Genomic DNA, 23,418 nt, shown 5'->3' with positions numbered 1-23,418 from the left:
GCTGGCAGAGTTGGTTTCTCCAATTTTTTCACTGAAATATGACTTGCACTTATCTGTATGAACACTATTTATTGGTTTGCTGATCATTCGCATTGATTTACATGTGTAAGTTCTACCATTGGTTGCCTTCAAACAACTCAATTTTGAGCTGGAATTTGTGATAAAATGTTGAATTCTTTGATTAATGGCTCCATAACCTTGCGTTGCTTATGCTTGTATACTGTAGTTGCTTCTACATAGCCCTTGCAGTTTTTGCTTGTTTGATAAACATGTTATCCTTTGCTAAGAGTAGTGGTGATAGTTACTGCGGTCCGCGGACGAAGTGGAAGCTATGATGGTGATGGTGGCAGTGGTAGTGATGACAAAGGCACCAAAATAAGACGGTCGAAATAGTTGGTTTTGCCTGTTTTCTTTTCTCTCTTAAATATTATTATCTTTCGCTGATGCCTTTCAAAGCAATATAATGAATGATGCCTGCAGATTATAGGACATTCACTGATAGGAAAAGCAAAGCATGACCAAGACAGCCAACGAGACAAAAGATTAAAGACATAAGAAACTTTAATTCTTTAATATCGATTCTCCTTTTTCTTCCTTTCACAAAAAAAAAGGCTCACGTCTAACTACAAGGGTAAAAGAGAACACGAGGGCTTCATTCAGGAAGTCACAAGAAGGCACAGGAAGCTGAAGTAGATATTTTCAACCTCTCTCAGTCAAACACCACAGGCTTCTGGTACTCTCCTGAGATCGCCTCCATCATGAGAGACTCCGGGTTGACGTTCCATCTCCCTCCAGGAACAACTTCACCAAATTCTTCGAGAACCCGCTCACCAGGGCCACCCCCTTCTGTTTTGATGGCACTGGCGTGGCTCTCGATCGAGTCCCCCAAGTTCCAGAACACAATCTCCGGCACCCGCCGACCCGTATCCGCTCTCCCTAAACTTCATGCAGATGGCCTCGAAATCTGTCTCCCAGTCGTTCTCGGATGCCTGATCAAATTCCATGTCTCTGAACACAAACACCCTCCTTATCATCTTCTCGGGCGGCAGCTTCCGCTTCCCACCGCCACCGTCAGAATCCGATCGAACACCGACTGGAAGTTGGTGTTCATTCCGAAATCCATCGTCGTCATAAACATCGCGCGTCTTCTCCCTGATAGTGTCGCCCGTGATCTTGTGAATCTCCGGCGTTTCGCTGAAGGTGATGACCCTCCCCTTCCACGGCGGCTCGCTGAGCTCCGAGATCAGAAGCCCGAGAGCAACACACACATCCATCGGCGTGCCGGACATGCTCCCGGACACGTCGCAGACTGCGACGCAGTTCTTTAATTTGCCCTTGGTGGATAAGTCTTCCACCATCCTCCGCCACTGGAGCTCCGCCACCACGTCGTCTTTCACTTTTGCGTTGCCGTCCTTCACTTTTGGATTTGGTCGTGCTTCATGAACGCTACCATCCAGCTAGCCATCTACGTATATTTTATTATTTTATTTTAATTAAAAACAAGGAATGCCGAACCGGTTGTTTCAACCTGCACCGAATCCATACCAGCTACGCCAATTTTTTTTTGACTTTTGGATGCATGAACCAGGCTAAACCAATGGTACCGGTTTAAAGCGTTCCAAACCGATCCAGTGGCTGACCGGTATACCTACTGGTACCGATTCGGCGATCCTTAAGTAAAACTATTAAATATATAAAAAATATTTTTATTTTTAATATCTTAACTGAATTGGCTAGTGCAGTTTGATGGTCAAAGTTAAAATTGGCAACGGATACGAATTATGATATATTGTCGATTACGAAAATAGCATTATGATAGATTATAATGATCATAGCACAAATATTTGTGAGCAATATTTTAATCCATGATAGGATTAAATAACACGAAAAATAATTTACGATTTTATTTATAATTTAAACATAATTATGAAAGATAAATGATTTGTTCATGCATGATTTGCTTTATGATTTGTTTTAACATACTGTATTATGAATGCTTATTTTAGAATATTTGTTATTTTTCTTAAGTGATGCATTGATACAGAAAAATGTATGCTCAATTTGGTAAGGTAGTAAAAGATTTACTCACTGAGCTGCGACCCTCATATATTTATATTTTTATTTTTCTCTTTCCAAACAAATAATATCAATAGGAACGAAGGATGGTACAGACTTAAAGCTCGTACTAGCAAGCTTGGCGATCTATATAGCAGAACTTTAGTCCTTCAATTGATTATGAATTTGTAGCTTAGTAATTTTCTAAATTTTAAAAATTATAGGTTTGGTATTTATATTTAGACTTAGATTCTCTGGAACTAATATTGGTTGATTTAATGGATAATGAACTTAGATTCCTATTTATTTTATTTTATTTGAGATGAATTTGGAAGTTAAGATAAATTCAAAATTTAACATATAATGTTTGGCTTTGTGTTATCGTGGGTGCTACCCCTCAATAATAAGGCCATGTTGTGCTCCGAACCTAGGAGGTGACGTTGAGAGCAGCAATATTGAAGATGCTACCAGTTCGAGTGTGTGCTGTTAGCCATCAAAATATCCTATACAACCCAACCTCTTCGTAACATCTATTCATGACTCCTTGAAACTATGCATTAATGTCCTGCTGGTAATGTCTGTGGCAACTAAAGGCCAGCGAAGGCCATGGAATGGGTAGTTCTAAATACACCCCCCCGATTGCTCAGGACACCCCCCAAAAACCAAAAAAAAAATACCCAAACTAACCTTTAGTGTAATTACCATATTGCCCTTGAAATTTTCTCAGTACAACCCCCTTCCTCCTCCTCCATCTCCTCCTCCGTTTCGTTTTGAAAAGGAAAAAAAAAACCACCCCTCAAACCCCCCTTAAACCCCTCGATCCATTTACATCGTTTAGGCGATCTTTGAAGGAGATTTAAGCCCCATTCGAAGCATGGACAAGCAACTAGTGATTTGGGACGAAGAATCGGCCGCAAAGGTACGTGTTCCACCTTGTTTCGAAAGTTTTTTTTTTCACGGTTCGTGCTCCGTTCGGCACTGGATCGCCGAACAAAAGGCTTCTGTTCGGCTGCATAGTGCCGAACAGAAGCCTTCTGTTCGGCAACGCTCTACCGAACAGAAGGCTTCTGTTCGGCTGCACAGTGCCGAACATAAGGCTTCTGTCCGGCACACTGCAGCCGAACAGAAGGCTTCTGTTCGGCACTCTGCAGCCGAACAGAAGCCTTCTCGTGCCAAATCGCGTGCCGTGCTGAATTTTGTGCCGAACAGATCCTCTGATTCATTAATTCTTGATGATAAATTATTTTATATGTAGGGCTATGCTACAACCGAATCTAGTATAATTGGATCAGAATTTGTACTGGATTACACAAGCGAATTTACAACTTACGAGGTATTATAATATATTGTGCAATTTTGTATTAGTTTAGCGAGCTATTTTTACAACTGTGTACTTACATAAATTGTTTAATGTATAGATCTTCAAGAGTAGAGAGGACTTGTGTAATTGGTGTCGTGAAGCTGGGAGGCGAAATGGTTTTGTTGTTGTAATCAAATCATCCGATGCAGGTACCATTTCTAAGAAACCCAGAATTACGTTAGGTTGTGAGAGGGGTGGGACGTACCGAACCACAAAAGAAAAGCGAATAAAGACTGCCTGTGGGACAAAGAAGTGTGGATGCCCTTTTGCATTAAGAGGAAAGAAATTGGATACTGCGGATGATTGGATATTACTGGTCGTATGTGGAGTGCACAATCATCCCGCTGCAGAGAATCTGGAGGGGCACTCATATGCAGGGAGATTATCTGAGTAGGAGACGGAATTGTTAGTGGATATGTCGAAGAGTTTGGTTCGTCCAAAGGACATATTATCCACATTGAAGGAAAGAGATGCCCTCAATGTTACGACTATCAAGACTATCTACAATGTACGTCAACGGTTTAAGGTTGCAGAGAAAGCCGGGAGGTCTGAAATGCAACATCTATTAGGTAAATTATCAGAGGCTAAATATATTGAGTGGCATAGGAATTGTACTAATACGGATGTTGTGCATGACTTATTTTGGGCACACCCTGGCAGCATTGATTTGTTCCGTGCATTTCCCCGTGTGTTGATAATGGATTGCACGTACAAGACGAATAGGTATCGTCTTCCGCTCTTAGAGATTGTGGGGGTGACATCTACTGACATGACATTTTCAGTTGCTTTTGTATACTTAAATTCTGAGGGGGAAGAAAGCTATACTTGGGCATTAGAGAGATTGCGCAGTGTCATAGCTGATGATGTTTTGCCTGAGTTGATTGTTACAGATAGAGACTTGGCTTTGATGAATGCAATTCATAGGTCTAACTCTGGCGGGACGGGGATCCATGTCTGAAAATATAGAAATTCAATGTTAGGCTATATCAAAGAAAATAATTCAATTGCATACATAAATGTTCGGCACAAAATTCAGCACGGCACGCACCAGAACCCTTCTGTTCAGCTGCACAGTGCCGAACAGAAGCCTTCTGTTCGGCTTCACCGAGCCGAACAGAAGGCTTCTGTTCGGCTGCACAGAGCCGAACAGAAGGCTTCTGTTCGGCTGCTCAGAGCCGGACAGAACCATTCTGTTCGGCACCGTGCAGCCGAACAGAAGGCTTCTGTTCGGCACCGTGCAGCCGAACAGAAGGCTTCTGTTCGGTTGAGTGTTGCCGAACAGAGGGCTTCTGTTCGGCACTGTTCAGCCGAACAGAACCCTTCTGTTCGGCGATCCAGTGCCGAACGGAGCACTGGAGGCGGGGGGGCGGGGAGCTACCTCGACGTGGTCGTGGAGGCGCCGGCGAGGTGCTCGTTGCTCGGGAGATGGCTGGGGAGGTGGTTCCGGGAGAATGCCGGCGACGAGAGGGAGAAGGGGAGAATGCCGGCGACGAGAGGGAGAAGGGGGAACGGGGGGGTTTTGGGCGAGGGAGAAGGAGGAGACGGAGGGGGTTTGGCCGCCGGCGAGGTGCTTGAGGTTCTTGAGGCGAAGTTTTTTGGGGGGAAGGGAGAAGCCGGCTGGAGTGGAGTTTTGGAGGGGAAGAGCGGGGTTGGGAGGGGGGGTTTGGGGGGTGTAGAGAGCAATTTAGGTGAGGGGGTGGGGAGGGTGAAGGGTAATTTAGGATTTTTTAATTTTTTAGGGGTGTCCTTAGCAAATGGGGGGGTGTAGAGAGTATTTAATTTTTTTTTAATTTTTGGGGGGTGTCCTGAGCAATCGGGGGGGTGTATTTAGAACTCCCCATGGAATCTATGAGAAAATTAGATTCCTCAAGTGGCGCCTTCAAACTGGTATATACGGACCCACGCTTTTTGTTTATATCCAGTTTCAAAAACCGTCCAATCCACCTTTCCCAAAATCTTGCATTCTTGCTAACCTGCTATTGGGTGCTCACTAATTGCACTCCTTGGGTTTCTTCATTCTCCCTCTTCTAAGACTGAATTTTGTTAATGCGGGTCAAAATTTTAAATCTATTGCACCTATGAAAAAGGCAAGGCTCCCATCTCTTGCCATCTATCAATTTCTATTTTTTAAAAAATAATTAAGAATTGTTCCAATCTAACTGAAATAATTTTTTTTTAGGAGCCATCATAAATTCGTAATATTACTCCAAGCTCATGTCTGTTGCACAAGGATTACACCAACTTTCCTTAAATAGTCCGGTGCAATGCAAAGGGCACGCTCTCAAATATTGCTTTCTAACCTTGTAACATCATAAATCATTTTGTGTAACCGAAACTAAACGTTCTTTAGGGATGAGGGATGAAAGACAGGCTCATTTGCTTATGGAATGAAGGGAAGGAAGAGTATAAAGCCTTATCTTACTGATGGGTTCATAAATTATTAAAACATAGCCTTTCTTTTGTATGATCTGACAATTATTGAAAAATATTTCCTCATCATTTTTTTATATTTTTATCTCTTATTTATAAAGTGCAATTAGAGCGATGAGCCTCCTTGATTCTTCCTCCCATTTACTTTGCAGTTGCATGCCCTTTCATATATCCTTCAATCTTAACTTCTACAATATCCTTTAGCAAAGTATAAATGATTTATCGTGCTTGTGCTTATATATATATAGTTTTATCTTATGTAATATAACAATCATATCATAGTAATTTTACTTTCAAAGCTGTGCATTTCTCAAGCAAAGTACTAAATTTCTTGTTAAATTTTTATGTCTAAACTTATTTATCCCGTTCAATCCGTATAAGTATATGCGTATATATATTTTTAATAGTACTTCCAAACCAGAAGTGACATCAGATAGAAGCTGAGTGAGCGGGGCGACGTCCGGTTGGGGGAGTCCGTTGACTCCGTTCGGAGTTTGAATATTCTACGAGATCCGCTGCAGCTTGCAACCGTTAGAAAATTCTGCCATTAATTAGTCAACCACGCGGGCAACAATTACAACCTAACCGGGCTCGGCCCCCACTCACCCGTTCTTAGTTATCTTGGTCCCTCCGCTCTCCAACGCCGCGCCATCGCCGACGACGCCGACCGCCGGCGACGCTTTCCTCTTTCTCCCCCGCCTTCTTCGCCCCTTAAACTACTGCCGAGTCGCCCTTTCCTTTTCCCACCACGTGCCGCTCCGATCCACCCTCGCCCTCTCGATCCCCACATATCGCGCCCGATATCCATCTTTCTCCTCTCGATCCGACCAAGAAAAGCCAAGAAAAGCAAAGAAAACCCTTGCCGATCGCTCCCACATTTCCGGGTTCTCCTCTCCCTCTACGCCCCCTTCCGATTGATCGACCCACTTCTTCCCTAAGGGAAGAGGGGGCGAAAATCTCTTTTTCTTGCGAAAATCTTGTTGTTTTGGGTGTTTACCTCCAAGAGTCAACCTTTCTCTCGTTATTGGGGCTGGGGGACAGCGAGCGGTCGGGGTTGGATTGGATGGAAGATGGCCGAACCTCCTCTCGTTCTCGTTCCGGTGAAAGAGAACAAGGCGTTGAAATGCGCGTTTGCCGTGGTTGGGATCATGAGCACTCTCGTCATATATGGGGTCCTCCAGGTACCGATATATCGCATACTCTTTGCTATTTTCCACGATTTATAGTCCAATTACGAGGATTTTATCGCAAATTTCTTATCAGGAAACGTAGGTAGTTGTCCGTAGATTTGATTCATATCTATTGCGGTTGGTTCCGTACTGATTTATTTCTTCTTTGTTTTTGTTTTCGTATGTCCTGAAAAAGATCCTTTTTTAAATTTTAATACAAGTTTTTAAAGCAGTCCTTCATATAGGCTATCAGAATTGGATTTTTTTAAAGCAGTTCATTTTACACTAGATTTACGCAAAAGAACTTGACGGAAGAAATAAATAAATAAATAGTCACCATACATGCTAAAGCGTCTAAATCGACAGCTTTAGGTTTTTCCTGTGCCTGCAGTCGGTCTCAACTCGGTTACCAGCTTGGCTGCTGCGCCTGCCAAGTTAGGGTTTTTACATCTGAAATAGTTTGAGCACAATCGCATACAAGAAAGAAAAAGAAAAAAGCAGAGCTTTCCTATTAACCTTTTTCGTATCTTCCTGCGTAGAGATGTGCTTCAGCATGGGCCGGAACTCGGAAGGTAGGTCGGGTGGTGCTTTCTGGTAGTGGGACCCATAATACTCTGTACGAGTATGGTGATTCTTTCTACTCTTTATTCCTTCTAACTTTGATCCTTTTTTTTTCCTTAGTTAGGTTGTTTAACGCCAATAAAAAGAACCCAGTTAACACATATTTTATATTGTGTTTATTGAGAAGATAATTACTATGCATGATGGCATTATTATCGTCTAGGCGAGACCAAGGTCCTCTGATAAGCTTTCCAGGTCTATTGTCTTGATCCTGTTTTCCTGTATCTGATAGCAATGAAAGTTATATTAAGTCAATATTTTTTGTTCTTTCGACCCTTCATGGTCTGGGTCACCAGAGTATGGAGCTAATATTGTAATTTGGGTGTTAATATTATTCAGAACAAACTTCAGTAAATAAGAAGTGTTTTTGAGGTGCCAATAGCTCACTATCCTCCTAGGATCTATCTTGGGTAACTGTCATCCTTTCTTATCTGACTAGGCTACATTTCAGCTTTCATCCTATAAATTTGGTGTAATTTATAGTTTGTCTCTGTTGCCAGCACCAAGACTCTGACTGTCTTCTAAACTCCTGAGCCATGTTGCAATACATTAGACATGCCTATGGCTGGATTCTCACCTACTTCAGTATCATACTGAATGTTCTTTGATGTTTAATTCAATAAAGGAGGGATGCTATATCTGAGGCTTTAAAAACTACGTTGGTCCTTGAAGCTTGAAATGTAGGTTTAGATACGTACAAGTTTTAGTGCAGCCAGTTGTTTTTATAACTTTCTCTTAGTTCTTCTATAACCTTCACTAAGAGGTACATAGTGAACTATGTTCTTCCTTTAAAAGCTAACAACTATTTAGGTTGCTTTTGAGTTTTGAAGCTGTAGCTTAACCTAGATATCTTTGCAATGGTTTTGTGCATTTCCAATCCTATGCTATACTATTTTAGCTAAAGCACTGCACACACCTAGTCTAAGCAAAGACAACACCAGTAGGCTGTGCAAAATTGGTACCCTTTTGTTTTCCCCATTGTCCTGTTGCAAAAATGCGACAATGCCCAAATTGTTGATTATTTTATTGAATTTCACATGATTCTCATTTACTCTCGATGAACCTTGAGTTGTGCTGCTAATCATGGTGGCATGATCAACAGAGGTGCACGAACATGAGAATGATTGGTTATTACATATGTTTTACGGTAGCCAGTCTGATACTCTGGTCATTAACAACTTATTACATTTTAATATTTGAGGTTCTTTTTCAGCATATCTTAAATCGATGCTAAAGGGCTATTACCCCAGATTGGCAGTTAGGTCCTGGCAATCTGGGGTCCTGGGAGGGGTGGCATTTTTTTTTTGCACAAAATGGATGCCCCAAGACTTGAGCCGGCATCATTGCGCTTGTCAAGCCCAAGCCATTTATTAAGCAAGCAATGGCCCCTTAAATCGGCACCTATCATATTATTTTAATTTAAGCTATGTAGCTCTGCTTGAAGGCTTTACAAATCATTCATCTTAACTTTTTGATATGCTTCAAGTGTGTCTTATTTTAAGAGTCTGCTATTCAATAATACATTAATTTGCTTGGTCCTTGCTGTTTTGGCGAAGCATTCTAATCATTTTCTAAAGCTGGCAATTTATTGGATAGGATGCCTCTTGCTTACTTTAAATTATTTTCTCATGCAGGAAAAGATCATGAGAGTTCCATATGGCGAAAACAAAGAGTACTTTAAATACTCACTCTTTCTTGTTTTTTGCAACCGTATTACAACATCTGCAGTATCTGGAGCCATATTACTGGTAACTTAGCTAAGCAATTTGTTTCTTAGGACATGTAGGTGAAGTTAGATTGCTGATTTCTTATGTCTTTATTTAGGCAAGTAAGAAATCCTTGGATCCTGCTGCTCCACTCTATAAATACTGTGGAGTGTCAATATCTAACATACTGACCACAACATGTCAGTATGAGGTAAGCATGTTTTATTTGGTGCCCTTGATAGCTAATTTCTTATTATAAGAATAAAATGACATAAGCTCATTTCAGTCTGACACTCAGTTTCCTGGTTCTCCACCGAAACTTTTGCTTTAATGAAATTCCCTGTATGCAATGACATGAAAACTGATTGTTTCAGGCCCTGAAATATGTAAGCTTCCCAGTTCAGACACTTGCTAAATGTGCAAAAATGATACCTGTGATGGTAAGTCACCACTTTTAGATATTAGAAATGATGACTATGAAACACATTTCCAATTTCATGTATCCTGTGTACTTGACATGGCTTATATTTATTTTAACCCACCTTTCGTTGCCCTCTTTTTGGCTCACTTGATAGAAGGTGAATACATAATAATCCCCATTCTGGATTGCATTTGATGAACTTCTATCTGATAAAAGTGGCCGGTTATGTTTGGAAGATTTATTTTAGGACAAAGTTGCATTTTCCTTTTCAAACATATATAACAAGACTGAAGCTATAGATTGGAACATTATGACTTGATAAATATTTATTTACTAAAGAATATGCATGCATATTTGTATCTTTATCATTATCACTTTATTAGTTACAGACATTTGATTCTAGGTTTATAAACATATCTAATCAACAGGAACTTAGTAATACCTTTTTTGTCTTTATATTAATTATGCCATAATTGTGATATTTAGTGGGTTTTCGAATTTGCCATTTTACTTGAGATAATAACTTCACTCTCTGTGATGCTTGATGTATACTTCTACTTAGAATTACTGTATAAGCTACAACTTTTTCTATTTAGAGCACGTATGCATTTCAGAGATAATAATTTTTCTCTCTGTGATGCTTGATGGATGCTCCTACTTAAAATTACTATATAAGCTCCAAGTTTTTCTGTCTTTTGTTTTAGAACATGTATGCATTTTGGATATTTATGTTCATTACCTTTTGCTTTTTCTGATTTTTTAATTGATAAACAAGGAAAAATTGATGAAAATATATAAAATTTTTCTATATTGCATTTACTATTTCATATTATCATATTATTAATATGTTTTCGTCAATTTTAACATGAAGTTGTAACTTTTTTAGCTTTGGCCCCCCCTTTTTTTTACAAAAGCTTAAAGCTCGCATGCTTCTCTCGGTTGCAACGAGACGTGCCCAGGAGCTGAAATTTAGAGTTAACAACTATTATATGGATTTCATGAAGACATGCATTCATATAGTGGACAATTTTCTTTTTCTTCTGATGTTCTCAACAATACAATTCAGTGTCTTCTTTGTCATCTTTTTGGTTGCTATCTGATAGTTTTTTAAAAGCAGTTGATAGGTTCCTTGTTCCATTCCTTTTGAACTTCTAATTTTTATTGTTGAAGAGTTCTGGAAGATAGACATATTGTTTTATAATTATTGTAATGGAGATGCAAGTTTGAGTTAGATCATAAATTAGTTATTTCAAGATGATTGAACCTCTAGTTGTGGTGGCCTGCACCAAAAGTTCGTCTTAATTCCATGTCTCTTTACACTTGTCACAAAGTAACTCATTCTTTTTATTAAGAGGTAACATGATGCACATTTTTTGTGGATAATTGTGTAGCTTATGACATGAGGAAAAAAATTATGTATAATTGTATAGCTTATGACATGAGGAAAAAAATATGTCAAAAATTTGAAATATGAAAACATTTCATGTATGGAGTGGGTATGCAATCTTGGGGTTTTGGTTGATCATGACCCCACTTTGGAGACTCATGGGGAAAATATTGTAAGATGGAAATAATGCACAGATGTTCTTTGGATTGTGCAATAATGATGTTTTAAACACATAATATGAATGCAGAAAACATAAATGCCTAAAACTAAGAAAGGTGGTGTTATTGTGTTCTTTGCAGGAAGTTTCATATTTGGAGAATTGAGGATAAATTGACTGACCATATGAAATGATGTGGGCATCCTAAACTAGAATTTGAGGAATCCTTCATAAGGAGTGCAGCCTTGGTTTTTGTGGGTAAAAATAGAGGAAAGGAGGGCCTATAATAACATAATGTAGATAGAAGTGAGAAATAAAATAATGAAGCTGGCATTGTTATTGGATGCATCTTTTGATATGATGAATCGTAAAGAATAATTATTAAAGCCAAACCCAACTAATTTGGGTGAAATTTCTTGGTTAAGGTCTTTATGGAACTAAATTCTAAATTTATGGCCTCAAAAACTGGAAGCTTAAAGCATGGTTAATGGGCTGCTATTTAGGTGTGGGGCAATCTTTATAGAACAAAGTGTAGTCTTCAACTTCTTATATCATTCCAGAAAGTACTTTATACGCCAACAAAAGAAAGGTCGTGAAAGGAGGAAAATACATCATCAAGTTTCAACTTGCAACAAGCAAACAAAAAACTTATATGTAACTATGTAAGCCTTTTTATGATATCAAAGCTTCTTCAGTGAATCATCCTCATGGGCTAGATGATTATACAGTCAAGTGACAGTGGCTACAGGATTGTAATATGGAATCCATGGAAGAATTGGCTTAGTGTTTAGCAGGACAGTGGCAAAAAGAAGAGGAATTTAAATTCTTAAAGTTTAATAGGTATTTTAGGTAAAAGGATGTGTGTAAATAGCTATACTTTGAGATTTTCACAAAATTAAAGATGAGATCTGATGGTATGATCTGTTGCAAATAGCACCTGGATGTTTCTTTTTTTGTTTTTTTTCATTTTTTGGGTGGATGGGGGGATGAAAAGGTTGAGTGAATTAGAAGAATGAAAGCTCAAGTGTCACATGGCTGTCATGGGAAGACGAAAGAGGGAACTGGGCCTTAATCTGAGAGAGGAAGAAAGAGGCAGCCAAACTTACTCAAATATATTCTGGATCTAGCCCGTCTCTACTTCCAGTTGTATTTCTTTCTCAAGGGGGGTGGCTAATGTACATCTCAAAATAGGCCTCTTAGGACTTGTTGCTCACAGACAGATCACATGCATGATGATCTCTAAATCTCAAAAATAAAAGCAGAAATTTTATCAAGTCTTCTGACTGACTGATTTATTCTCTAACCTCTCTCAACAAAAGGCTCTAGTGATTAACAATTTTTCTGTAGGCTCTTGTCTATTAAGGGGTAACAACATGCCCATATCTCCTAATTTTTGGCCTAGTTAGGGCCCATGGTGGGCATTTTGAGCTTCTTTGCTTCTCCTGCTAGCAAATTAAATAATTGGTCTGTATATAATTTTCTGTCTATGTAAATCATTGGTCTTGTATATAATAGCTTTGCAGATTCACTATGAACTGGGGTCAATAAATTATTTACCTGTAGATATACAAAATAGAGAAGTTCACAGGATCTACATTATTGATCTTCTATTGCTGTTGGTTCATATATAAGGCTAGATCTTTTTAGATTAAAGCATTTTTTTACATGCATTTTATTAGACAAGTTTGAAGTTCTAGTCATTGTCCAAGATCCTGGTTTATGGAACAAACTTGGACTTGTAGCTCTCTCTACATTCAAGTTTTTGATTGCATAACAACTATAAAGTGCTATCTGCACCTCCATCAAACTTGAGACATTCCTCTCACTCTAATTATGGTTTTATTTTATATCATAATGGTTGTAGAATGATTTGCTTAGGTTTTATCATGTAGTTCTAGTGACATTTTTGACTAAAATGCTAAATCATCCTACAAATGAGTCATTGTCCAAGATCCTGGTTTATGGAACAAACTTGGACTTGTAGCTCTCTCTACATTCAAGTTTTTGATTGCATAACAACTATAAAGTGCTATCTGCACCTCCATCAAACATGAGACATTCCTCTCACCCTAATTATGGTTTTATTTTATATCATAATGGTTGTAGAATGATTTGCTTAGGTTTTATCATGTTGTTCTAGTGACATTTTTGACTAAAATGCTAAATCACCCTACAAATGAAAAAAATAACAAAGTAGCAACTCTAACCATTTTTTCAAATCTAAGTTTACAGTAAATGCATCAACTAAGTCGCTTTTTGTAGGCTTATTTTTATTCCTTTGGTGTGCAATTGTGTATTACAGTCAAGTACCTTCATTCTGACTAATCTTTTTATTTCTTGTTCAGGTTTGGAGTACTCTTATAATGCAGAAGAGATATAATGGGAAAGACTATATGTTTGCTGTTCTAGTTACAGTTGGCTGTACATTATTCATTCTATATCCGGTAATTAGTGAGCTAAAATATTAAAAAATTTGAATCTTTTTCTAATTTGTACAAGTCACTTGTAATTGCTTAGTTCATAAATTGGTGATGTTTGCTCATGTGCATTCTTTTAGTATTTTGCTTTCTATTCATATGCTCTTCAAAATTTTTATCTAAAAGATTGGCACTTAAGCAAACAAATGATAGACCAAAGCTATATAATTGACACATTGTATGGGTTTGGAGAAAACATAGTAGCCATTAAAGGTGTCAGTATGAAAAAAATATTGCCAACAGAGATAGGAATTAGCAACATCAAGTTTATGTTTCACATAGGAATATGAAAAATAAATAAAAGAAAAGTAAAAGGAAGTAGCTAAGCCAAGTGCTAAGAGTAGTTATAGAATCTCGAGTTTCAAGTGACAAATGACAGGTTGAATACAGACTGGAAAGAATCCCACTGAGGTTATTATGGATTATAATCAGTATTTTGCCAAGTGACAAAGTATTTTCAAGTGCTGGACAGCCTCCAAAAATCTAGGCATGGGACGTGGCATTGATACTGGAAGCCATTTTTTGAGCTCCAGAAATGAGAAACTGAGAAAGGGGAAGGAGAGAGAAATATATGTTGTCCAATAAACAAAAATAATAGAAGAAACATGAATTTGCAAATTGCGTAAGTTATTCCTTGTGTGCTTTTGAAATGACTTTACATGTCAAGATGCTTAAGTTGATAAAGAACTATGGAATTTTTACAATAAAAACATAATAGAACTGCCTAAAGTGTCCATCATTTGTGGCTGCGGTTAGTTCAGTAGGCTTTTTCAATAGATTTGCTCAAATGTGGGCTCTCCATTAGCAAATAGGAATACAAGCTTGTCAAAGAAAATCATGATACACAACAGGGAAAAAAACGGAATTGTCGTACATGCATGGATTGGCCACATGTCAATAAATTTTGTCTTACTAAACCTACTAGTCAAATACTTAGATGGCATGATGAATATGTTTAGTCGAAGTGCACACATAAAAATCTTGTTTATATGAGACTCGTATAGTTGCACTTTGGAGAACAAGGTCTGACCTTAGACTCGTGTACCTAAAGTATACCTTAACCTGAGCATTAGCCTAGTGGTGCACCCTCTCACTTCTAGGCGAAAGATCAGAGGTTCGAGCCCTAAAGTGCTGTTATCCCTTAAGATATTTGGTGGCTCCAACCTCCCTATTCTCAAGAGAAAAAAATGAGTAGATCTAAATATTGATGCATCTGTGAGTCCTAGAGAAAAGGTATTTTGTCCTTTAGTTCCATAGGAGAATGCCCAATTTCTCTAAGAAAGAATAGGAAAGATGCAATGAAAAGAAGAGAAAAGTTATATAGAAGCTTGCAACTAAAGTCTGCCGTACTAGTTGGTACCGAACAGGTACACAGTCTCATACCATACTATACCAGTAACGAATCGGTACATAGTCTTGTATCATATAGACACTCGGTACGTTTTGCCATCTCGTTTCATACTGCGTACCAACACTATAATATGATGGTATTGGCACGGGGTTTGGTACCGATATGGCGAACCTTACTTGCAACCCTATGTTTCCCCAATTTGTGGCAGACCTCTCTTTAAAAGCTGTCCATGCAAGATGATGGCTCGCAAGGATCTACTCTAGTCAAGCGGCCAATTGCAGCACTACTTAATCTTCTTATGATAATAGATAATATGCTGGCCATGTTTTTTCTAAAAACGAAATAAATGTTACCTAAGGTACTCTCGCATACTCCTGCTTAGAGGTTTCTAAGTTCCCTCACTAGTTGTCCGTTTTAGTTTTTTTTAGCATCAAGAAGATGGAACACTGTTCAATTTGAAAGGATTGTGCAAGTAAATTTGGATTGGCACTTGATCTTGATAGCTTGAATTTGACATTTAATTTACTGACTCTAAATCAAGTAGTGGCTAATATTATCATGTTGAGTTGTAAGTTGTAAGTGACCTGGAAATATTGTGTTACTACAAAAGCCCCAAGGGAAGGAATAGCATAAGAGGGCCTTACAATGCTACTTCTACGTGTAAATTCTGCCACATAATTGGCATCCCACATGTTCTTTGAGATTCCATATGTCATGTCTAAACTGACGTAACCCATATGCAAACTGTTTCCTTAAGCTTATTTGACCTTAGGGAAGTCCTATGTCCAAGAAAACATTTTTTACAAAAAAACATTAATATATTTGTGCATGCATGCATGTGTTCTCTGTGTCTATGCATATACGTGCTTGCTTGTTACTTCTCTAAATGTTTGATCACATCTAATTGGCCAAATAACCTATCTTGGATTTAGTCATCTAATTAAACTGCTTGACCCTATCTATGTACACCCTTGGTAGGATGTGCATTCCATGCCGAGCACCTTATAGTTCCTTAGAATAATCAAATTTATAGTTCCTTAGAACAATCAAAATTTCCTTTATGTCATTAAATGTGACCAACTATCTTATTTCATGTTGCTTAGTTATCAGACTAATCACACTAGATTTAGGAATCATGCAGCCATCATAGTGATAACATAATGTAGGTATTGTAGCTATTTTTCACGTCAGCCTATCAGTGTGTAATGATGCATCTAGGTGCATAATTATCGTTTGTATAGTTGAGATTCTCCCTCACCATACCACCAGAAAAGTGAGTCATTGAAATTCAGAAGCAGTTGCAGTGGTTATAGCTGCAAGCAATTGAGCACTGAGTTCTCCAACAATTTCTTAAAGCATACCATCTAAGCAATTCTGCAACCGACTGACTTTGCTGATGACACAGCCTGTCATACATCATGTTAATATTGATAAATTTGATTTGTTATTTGTTAGTGAAAGAAAGTTATCTCATAAATATTTAATGATGTATCAAGATAAGATGGCTTCGTAAGTGCACCAACTCTAATATAATATTATCTTGAAAATTTCTAGTTCTATTTAGCAGCAATGATGACAAAAAGTGAATCTTGTTTATATCGTTTTTCAATAACTATACAGTCATGCTATTTTTGATACTGCATAGCCAGCCAAGTTTAAGATTCCGATTACCGTGGTTGAGAACTTTCACAACTCTTGTTACTGCAAGTGTGAATTTTCAGTTTTCTAGGATTACTTGGATTTACATATATAACTAGTTGAACCAAGATTTTAAACAAATGTGAGTCATTCAGATTAACAGTATATAGAAGAATTATGGGCAGATATTAAACGTGATTCAATGTCAAGAAGACTGCATCAAGGATGGAGGGATCTTCAACTAATTGAACATACCATGAAAAATTCTATGCTTATTCGCATTTAGGGTCAAAGCTGAATAGAAACGCAATTATGGTTTTCTCCTAGGGCGCTCATCACACTGAAATAATTAAAGTATTTAAATTATTTATGCATGTAAAATATAAGTGATACTTGCTTTAAAGCTTTGTATATTTCCACATAAGTGTTTTAGCATTATTATGTAACTCGGTGGAATTTTCATTAGGCGGGTGATTTGAGCATTCTCATTCTAATATAATTGAGTGCCACATGCTATTGATACAGTTATTCTGATATTGGTGTTTGGTTCAGTAATTGTTTTGTTAGTCTAAAGAAATAAAGAAAAGATCTGTTTATTTTTGCTGTCTGACATATTTTGACTTTGAATTCTCATATGTAGGCATCAGCTGACATTAGTCCATACAATACAGGAAGAGAAAGCACTGGTTGGGGAGTTTTGCTTATGATTGGTTATCTTGGGTATGTCCTGCTGCTTCTTGCTAAATTATTCCCATGTTGAATGGTTGCATGACACAATTTACTCTACTTTTTAAGCGATCTTCATGTTTTCCTTAGTCACTTATGAAATATACCTATTGGACGACAAAATTGAACATTCATAATATTCTTGTCTGTATATATTATAACGAGTATCTTGATTATTAATAATGTTATGTACATTCAAATTTATAGAGAATCTTTAAACTGTTAGGACAAAACTTTTAAAGAAAAATCACCTGTGTCGATTGAAGTAATGTGGCCTTTTCTGTCCAAGACGAACCTCACGTGATTCAACCCTGACCGAGCCCACAAACAGGTCAAGTTTGTTGGACTAAAATCCTCTGGCGGATATTTAGATGCCCTGGATGTGATATAGAGGAGACTGGAAGAATAGAAGATGTTGGAAAGGAGGAGAGGAGGAAAGGAAATGTGTCTGCTGTGGGGTGGAGTAATGAGTGGTGGTCAGGATTGGCGAGGAGGTTGCTGTGGAACTGATGTGGTGGGTGGGTGTGTGAGACAGCAGTAGGGTGGGTTGATGGGCAGGCAAGGTGGTGGTTTGGTGATGGTTGGGCAGTGCTTAAGATGAGAGAAGGGTGGGAAGGAGAGGAGAGGAGGGGTGAGAGAAGAGAGGAAAGTGGATCAGGTTTAGGATATAATTTCCTATACAGTGAACAAATATTGATACAGAACAACCCTAGGGAACCTAATAATTAATGACATACAAATATGACGAAACTTAACCTAAACTTATGCAGACTTAAATGCTATGGATGTAAATATATAAAAATATGATGCTATGCAACACTAAACAGCAAGCTGAAATGAAGATTGAGAAACCAGGCTTAGGATTAAATTATAATCTATTCTAGTGCAAAGAAATGCTTGATATAGATGATTAAATGCCACTGGCTGAAATCAGATTCAGATGATAGCTTTTCACAAATAAAGCATACGATCTTGCAGTAGAAGTATCAAAAATTACCTGAATTTTATGAAGGATGAAAACCAATGAATCTTCATTTGCCTAGGTGAATTTGCTGCAATCACTGTCCAGATCCAGTCTTTTCCCATTTTCTGCTTGTAGATCGTGTGATGGTCCAAGATCTGAGACCTTCTTTTCAGTTATCATAGGAATGGATGCGCTCCGAAGACTAGGTTTGTGATTTGCTGATTTACTGCAAGGTTTTCTAGAACCAAAGCAAGAGGGCTAAATGGTATGCAGATGTTGCAAATCTGATTGGACTCACATGAATTAGGTTTTAGATAGATCAAGGCCTGAAATAGGTGGTGATTGATTGTTGTTAATTGACAGTGGGAGAATGGTAACAAGGGTAGAAGGGAGTTTGCTTTAGGCTGTAATATGGCAAAAATGAGGAAAAAGAAAATAAAGAAAATAGAAACACAGCGAGAGATATTTTTGAGAAGGAAGAAAAAGAGAAAACAAACCAATCACACGCCAACTCGGTAGGAAATCACTCCCTTGGGCCTCACTCCCATATTCCACACCTCACTTGCAAAGAAAAGAGAGAGAATTTTTATTTCATTGATGAAAATTTTGCATAAAATGTTCATGAAAAACCCTAAAACAAAGAAGCGTTATAAGGCATGATACTTTAGCATTACCTTTCACGCCACAACGCCATGAATAGTAACCCGCCCCTTATTTATTTTCTAAGTTGCCCTCTTGACTCTTAATAACGCGTGACTAAACTAGTCATTTAAATCCAGTTTTTCTCATAGTATACTAAACAAAACATAGCTAAATATAACTAAAATGAACAAACAAATGACACTAAGACCCAAAATTCGACAAACTCCAATGATGCTCAATGATATCCGTGAAGCTCCTGTCATGGCACCAGATCATCCAAGTCAATGCAAAGTTTAGATTATTTCTTTTGTGTATACTCGAAATCCATCATGATCCCCATCAAATATGTTATTTTATCAAAATATATATTAAAATATTGTACTTATAAGGTCTGTTTCCCAACTTCTCAACCCAAATTCAACTTCATACTTGCATGTCAGGTTTGCCTTCCTTGTTGCTGCCTTGTCAAATTTTTTCAGTCGCGTCCAAGATTGACATCCATATTTGTAAGACTGTTTAGATTTTGATTTACATAGGTGCATGTTGGTCATGTATGAAATTGTTTAACCTGTTCTTTACATAGTTGAGGTATGTGTGAGCTAATGGTCAAGGCCCTAGTGTCACCATATCTTGCCCCATGCTCCCTATCATTTTGACCGGAATCTGGTTTTTGGGTTTCATGGTGTTTCATGTTAAACAAGTAACATGTAAATATGGATTTTTCTAATCCTAATGGAAGTTGACTTCCCCGGTATGTGATGTTTGCTGAAAGTGTTAGCAGAAGTCAACTTTCATTTCATATTTTACTTCTCTCATGCTAGTTCAGTCACCATCATTTCAGAACATCATCCAACTTTCAAAAGAAATATAGTTTTAAATTGTTGTCATTTCTAATTCTTGATATATGGTTAATGCGGACTTATCATTTGCTCTATCATAAAGTTCTATTTAGCATTAGATGATTCTCTCATGATATAAGACAATGCAACTGTCCTTCTGCCTTTGGTGAAAATGCCATCTATTGCATTGATCTTTTCGTAATATGTTGCAACCAACCTATCATTTATATGAGGATATGCCACTTTAGAATTTCCAATGTCAAATGTAGTCAGTGAACTAGCTCTCTCTTGACTAGCTGTCTCAGATGATGTCTTAATTTTATTGTTATTATGCATTTGTTCATCTGTTGACATCTATACATTGCTCAAACCATTTCGGCGTGTTTCTACAGGTTTGCAAATGGTTTTGGCAAGCTGTTTTTGCTCTTTTGTGTGTCTGCAAGATACATCCTCATTTCATTGTGATAATATTTTTAGCTAAAGGTTATTGATTTTTATACATGCTTGGCTGTTCATGCTTTTGATATTGTTTTCAGAACTTGTTGAATTGATAGGTGTATCTCTCCGCTTATGTGCTGCTTGATGTATTTCCAGATTTGATGGCTTTACAAGCACGTTCCAAGACAAACTTTTTAAGGGTTATGACATGGAAATCCATAACCAAATATTCTACACGACAATGTGTTCTTGTCTTTTCAGCTTAACTGGTAACCACTTGTCCATTCTGGATTGTCTTTTTTATGGTTTAAATTTTCTTCAATATTTGGTTGCTGATTTTCGAACTGGAATATGGTAAAATGATGCATGTACCACTATAATGAATAGAAGGTACTGGAGATGATAAATCTTATTTATTTATTAATTTATTTGAAGCGTTGGTGGATGGGCAGGTCCATGAAGTTGTTCTTGTCTATATGTTTAATGTTGCATGCAATATATCCTGTGTAGAAACATTTTGATGATTGAACTTCTATTTGACTACTTTTTTTCATAGACAGACATGTTCGGATTAACCAAGTACCAGTGTACCACCTTGGAATTTTGTAAGACAAATTAAGCTTTAGTACAGCATTCATATTTTTCTTGAAAGGCCCAAGTTGTTAATTAGTGATCTTAGTAATAAAATCAAGTGCCTAAACTACGAGATCTTATTTCAGCCTCTGAGAAGAGGATCGTTTTTTTATTCTCATTCTTTCACCATGAAAGCAATGTTAAATTGCTTTATTTTTATGAGATGATTCTAACTCTTGCACATGGGTGTTTTAAAGATTTAATTCTTTATTTGTTCCCGCTGCTTCCTGTAATGATTTCCCTGGTATCAAACACACAAGATTAGGTTTTGTTGCAACAATCTCTTGCAACTTTGTTTTTCTTTTTCCCTCCTTTCTCAAGTCATTTAACAGACGCTTTACCTCCTGCTTCCCACCTGTCCTGTCCAAAACTATGGAACTCATCTGAAAAGTGGATTTGCTAGATCAGAACGTGAACTCTGACTCCTAGGGAATAGGGTGCATAGGCACGAAGTGATTGACCTTCGATGAGGAGTTGTCGCCTCTTCTAGGTCGGGAAGGGCTGTCAGTCCATGCGAGTTTCCTGCGCTAACCCCTTTTCTGCGGTTGAAGTTGGATTTTATGTGGTTGAGCTGTCATAGGTCCAGAATCGGGATAGGACTAAGCAAGAAGCAGTGCCCGGCTAGGTGATTGATCCTTTACTTCAGTCCGACCAGCTTGGTTGAAGGTTCAGTGCAGTGGAATGGAAGTTCCGTTCCTGCTCATTCATCTTTTATGAAATAAAAGTTTCTTGCTTATGGCTTTTGTTTCTTTGAGTTCCGGGTATGTTGCAAGAATTTAAGCATCTCGCAACTTCATTTTTTTGCCCTCCCTTTCTCCGGGCACCTTATAAAAGAAAATTTTCTTGCTTCGTTTCCTTCTTGGGTTTTTGTTTCTTTAAGTTCCTGCTTTGTCAGCCATTTGGTAGTAAAGGGCTACTAATTTTCTTTTTCCTTTATTCAAGATTTTTTTGCTATATCAGTAACCATGTGTCTGCTTTTTAAAATTTCTTTGCTTGCTAAAATAATTGTTTATTTTGTAAAACAGGACTTCTCGTACAGGGTCATCTTATGGCTGCAGTAGATTTTATACTTCGTCATCAAGATTGCTTCTATGATGTTGCAATTCTATCCACTGTGAGAACTTTTTTTTAGTTTCTCTCTCTCTCTCTCTCTCTCTCGCTCGCTCGCTCTCTCTCTCTTCCCCCACACAGACACATGCGCACACGGACACATGCGCACACGGACACATGCACATACGTATGGTTGACTGTTAAACCTCCAAAATCATTTCCTTCTTTAATTAAAAGAAGAATATGCTAAGGTCCTTTGTAAGAAGTAACTAAACTGACATAGTACTGTGCTGTATCTTCTGATCAAGCGCCCATTTCATCACTGAGATTTATGTTTGCAGGTAGCGACAGCCAGTCAGTTCTTTATTTCCTTTACAATCCGAACATTTGGGGCTCTTACATTTGCTACCATAATGACAACAAGACAGGTACCGGATATCCCTGGGCTTCTTACACTTTAATCTAACGTATGGATTTGTCTAATTGATCTGACAAATTTGCACCCATCATTGGTGCAGTTGGTGAGCATATTGCTGTCGTGTGTTTGGTTTTCTCATCCCCTAGGTTGGATACAATGGATTGGAGCTGTAAGCATTTTCTTCAATTGATTTCCTTGTCTCATGGTTTTTCGAATTTTAAAAGTGACATCAGCATTTTATCAGGCCATCGTCTTTGGAGCTCTTTACACGAAAAGCTTCTTAAAAAGCACACCGCACAAGCCAGGGAATGGTTTGGATGCAAATTCAGCAACGAACAGTTCATGACACTGGAACTTCAAGTGGTTTTCTTCTGCATGGGAAAATCTTTGATATTTTCATAATTCTATCTAAATTCTATGAATTTCCTCATCATGTTTGCTACCTACCCATTGGCGTTGGTAGACAGGATTATGAAGAGATGGAGAAAGGATCCACTATATTTGATCTTTCGGTTTACAGGAAGAATTTCATTTCTGATAGGATGAACCAGGTAGGTGGAAATAGGGTGCAACAAGAAAACGAAGAACTTGGTAGCCCAGATACATGCAATGCTTTCAGGTGTAGAAAATATAGGAAAACATGGTGGTGTTTCCATGTAAGATAGGATTTTTTTTCCTTTTCATTATAAGATATACATTTTATACGTGAAAAAAAAAACAACCAAATGGTGTCTGTTTTATTTCATCAAAAAAATCTGATTTCCATGATTCGATAATTTATAGAAAACTGCAATGACTATGCACAACTTTTTTCTAATGCAAACATGCCACACTCTGACAGCGCATTGCATCTTGACAACTCACAAGGAACTGTGCCCAAACGCGTTGACTGTGATTCAGGAGCTTAAAAAATCGAAACTCCTGGATGACTATTTG

General features: G+C 37.9%; 1 protein-coding gene and 1 pseudogene across 1 annotated transcript; one reads left to right on the top strand and one right to left on the bottom strand.

Moving 5' to 3' along the window:
* Nucleotides 1–623: 623 nt before the first annotated feature.
* Nucleotides 624–1,543, bottom strand: LOC103711380 (annotated as a pseudogene).
* A 4,856-nt stretch (nt 1,544–6,399) lies between these two features.
* LOC103721911 (UDP-galactose/UDP-glucose transporter 5B) lies at nt 6,400–23,288 on the top strand. Its single transcript, XM_039133070.1, has 11 exons — nt 6,400–7,026; nt 9,270–9,383; nt 9,460–9,552; nt 9,716–9,781; nt 13,652–13,750; nt 17,413–17,492; nt 20,538–20,650; nt 22,040–22,128; nt 22,406–22,492; nt 22,583–22,651; nt 22,727–23,288. The coding sequence occupies exons 1-11, from the start codon at nt 6,916–6,918 to the stop codon at nt 22,826–22,828; spliced, it is 1,023 nt and encodes a 340-aa protein (XP_038988998.1). The 5' UTR covers nt 6,400–6,915; the 3' UTR covers nt 22,829–23,288.
* The last annotated feature ends 130 nt before the right edge of the window (nt 23,289–23,418 follow it).

This window comes from Phoenix dactylifera, chromosome 13 (assembly GCF_009389715.1).
Source record: "Phoenix dactylifera cultivar Barhee BC4 chromosome 13, palm_55x_up_171113_PBpolish2nd_filt_p, whole genome shotgun sequence".
NCBI lineage: Eukaryota > Viridiplantae > Streptophyta > Magnoliopsida > Arecales > Arecaceae > Phoenix > Phoenix dactylifera.
Note: the sequence above shows the minus strand (reverse complement) of the source record. Positions and strands in the feature narration are given on the sequence as shown.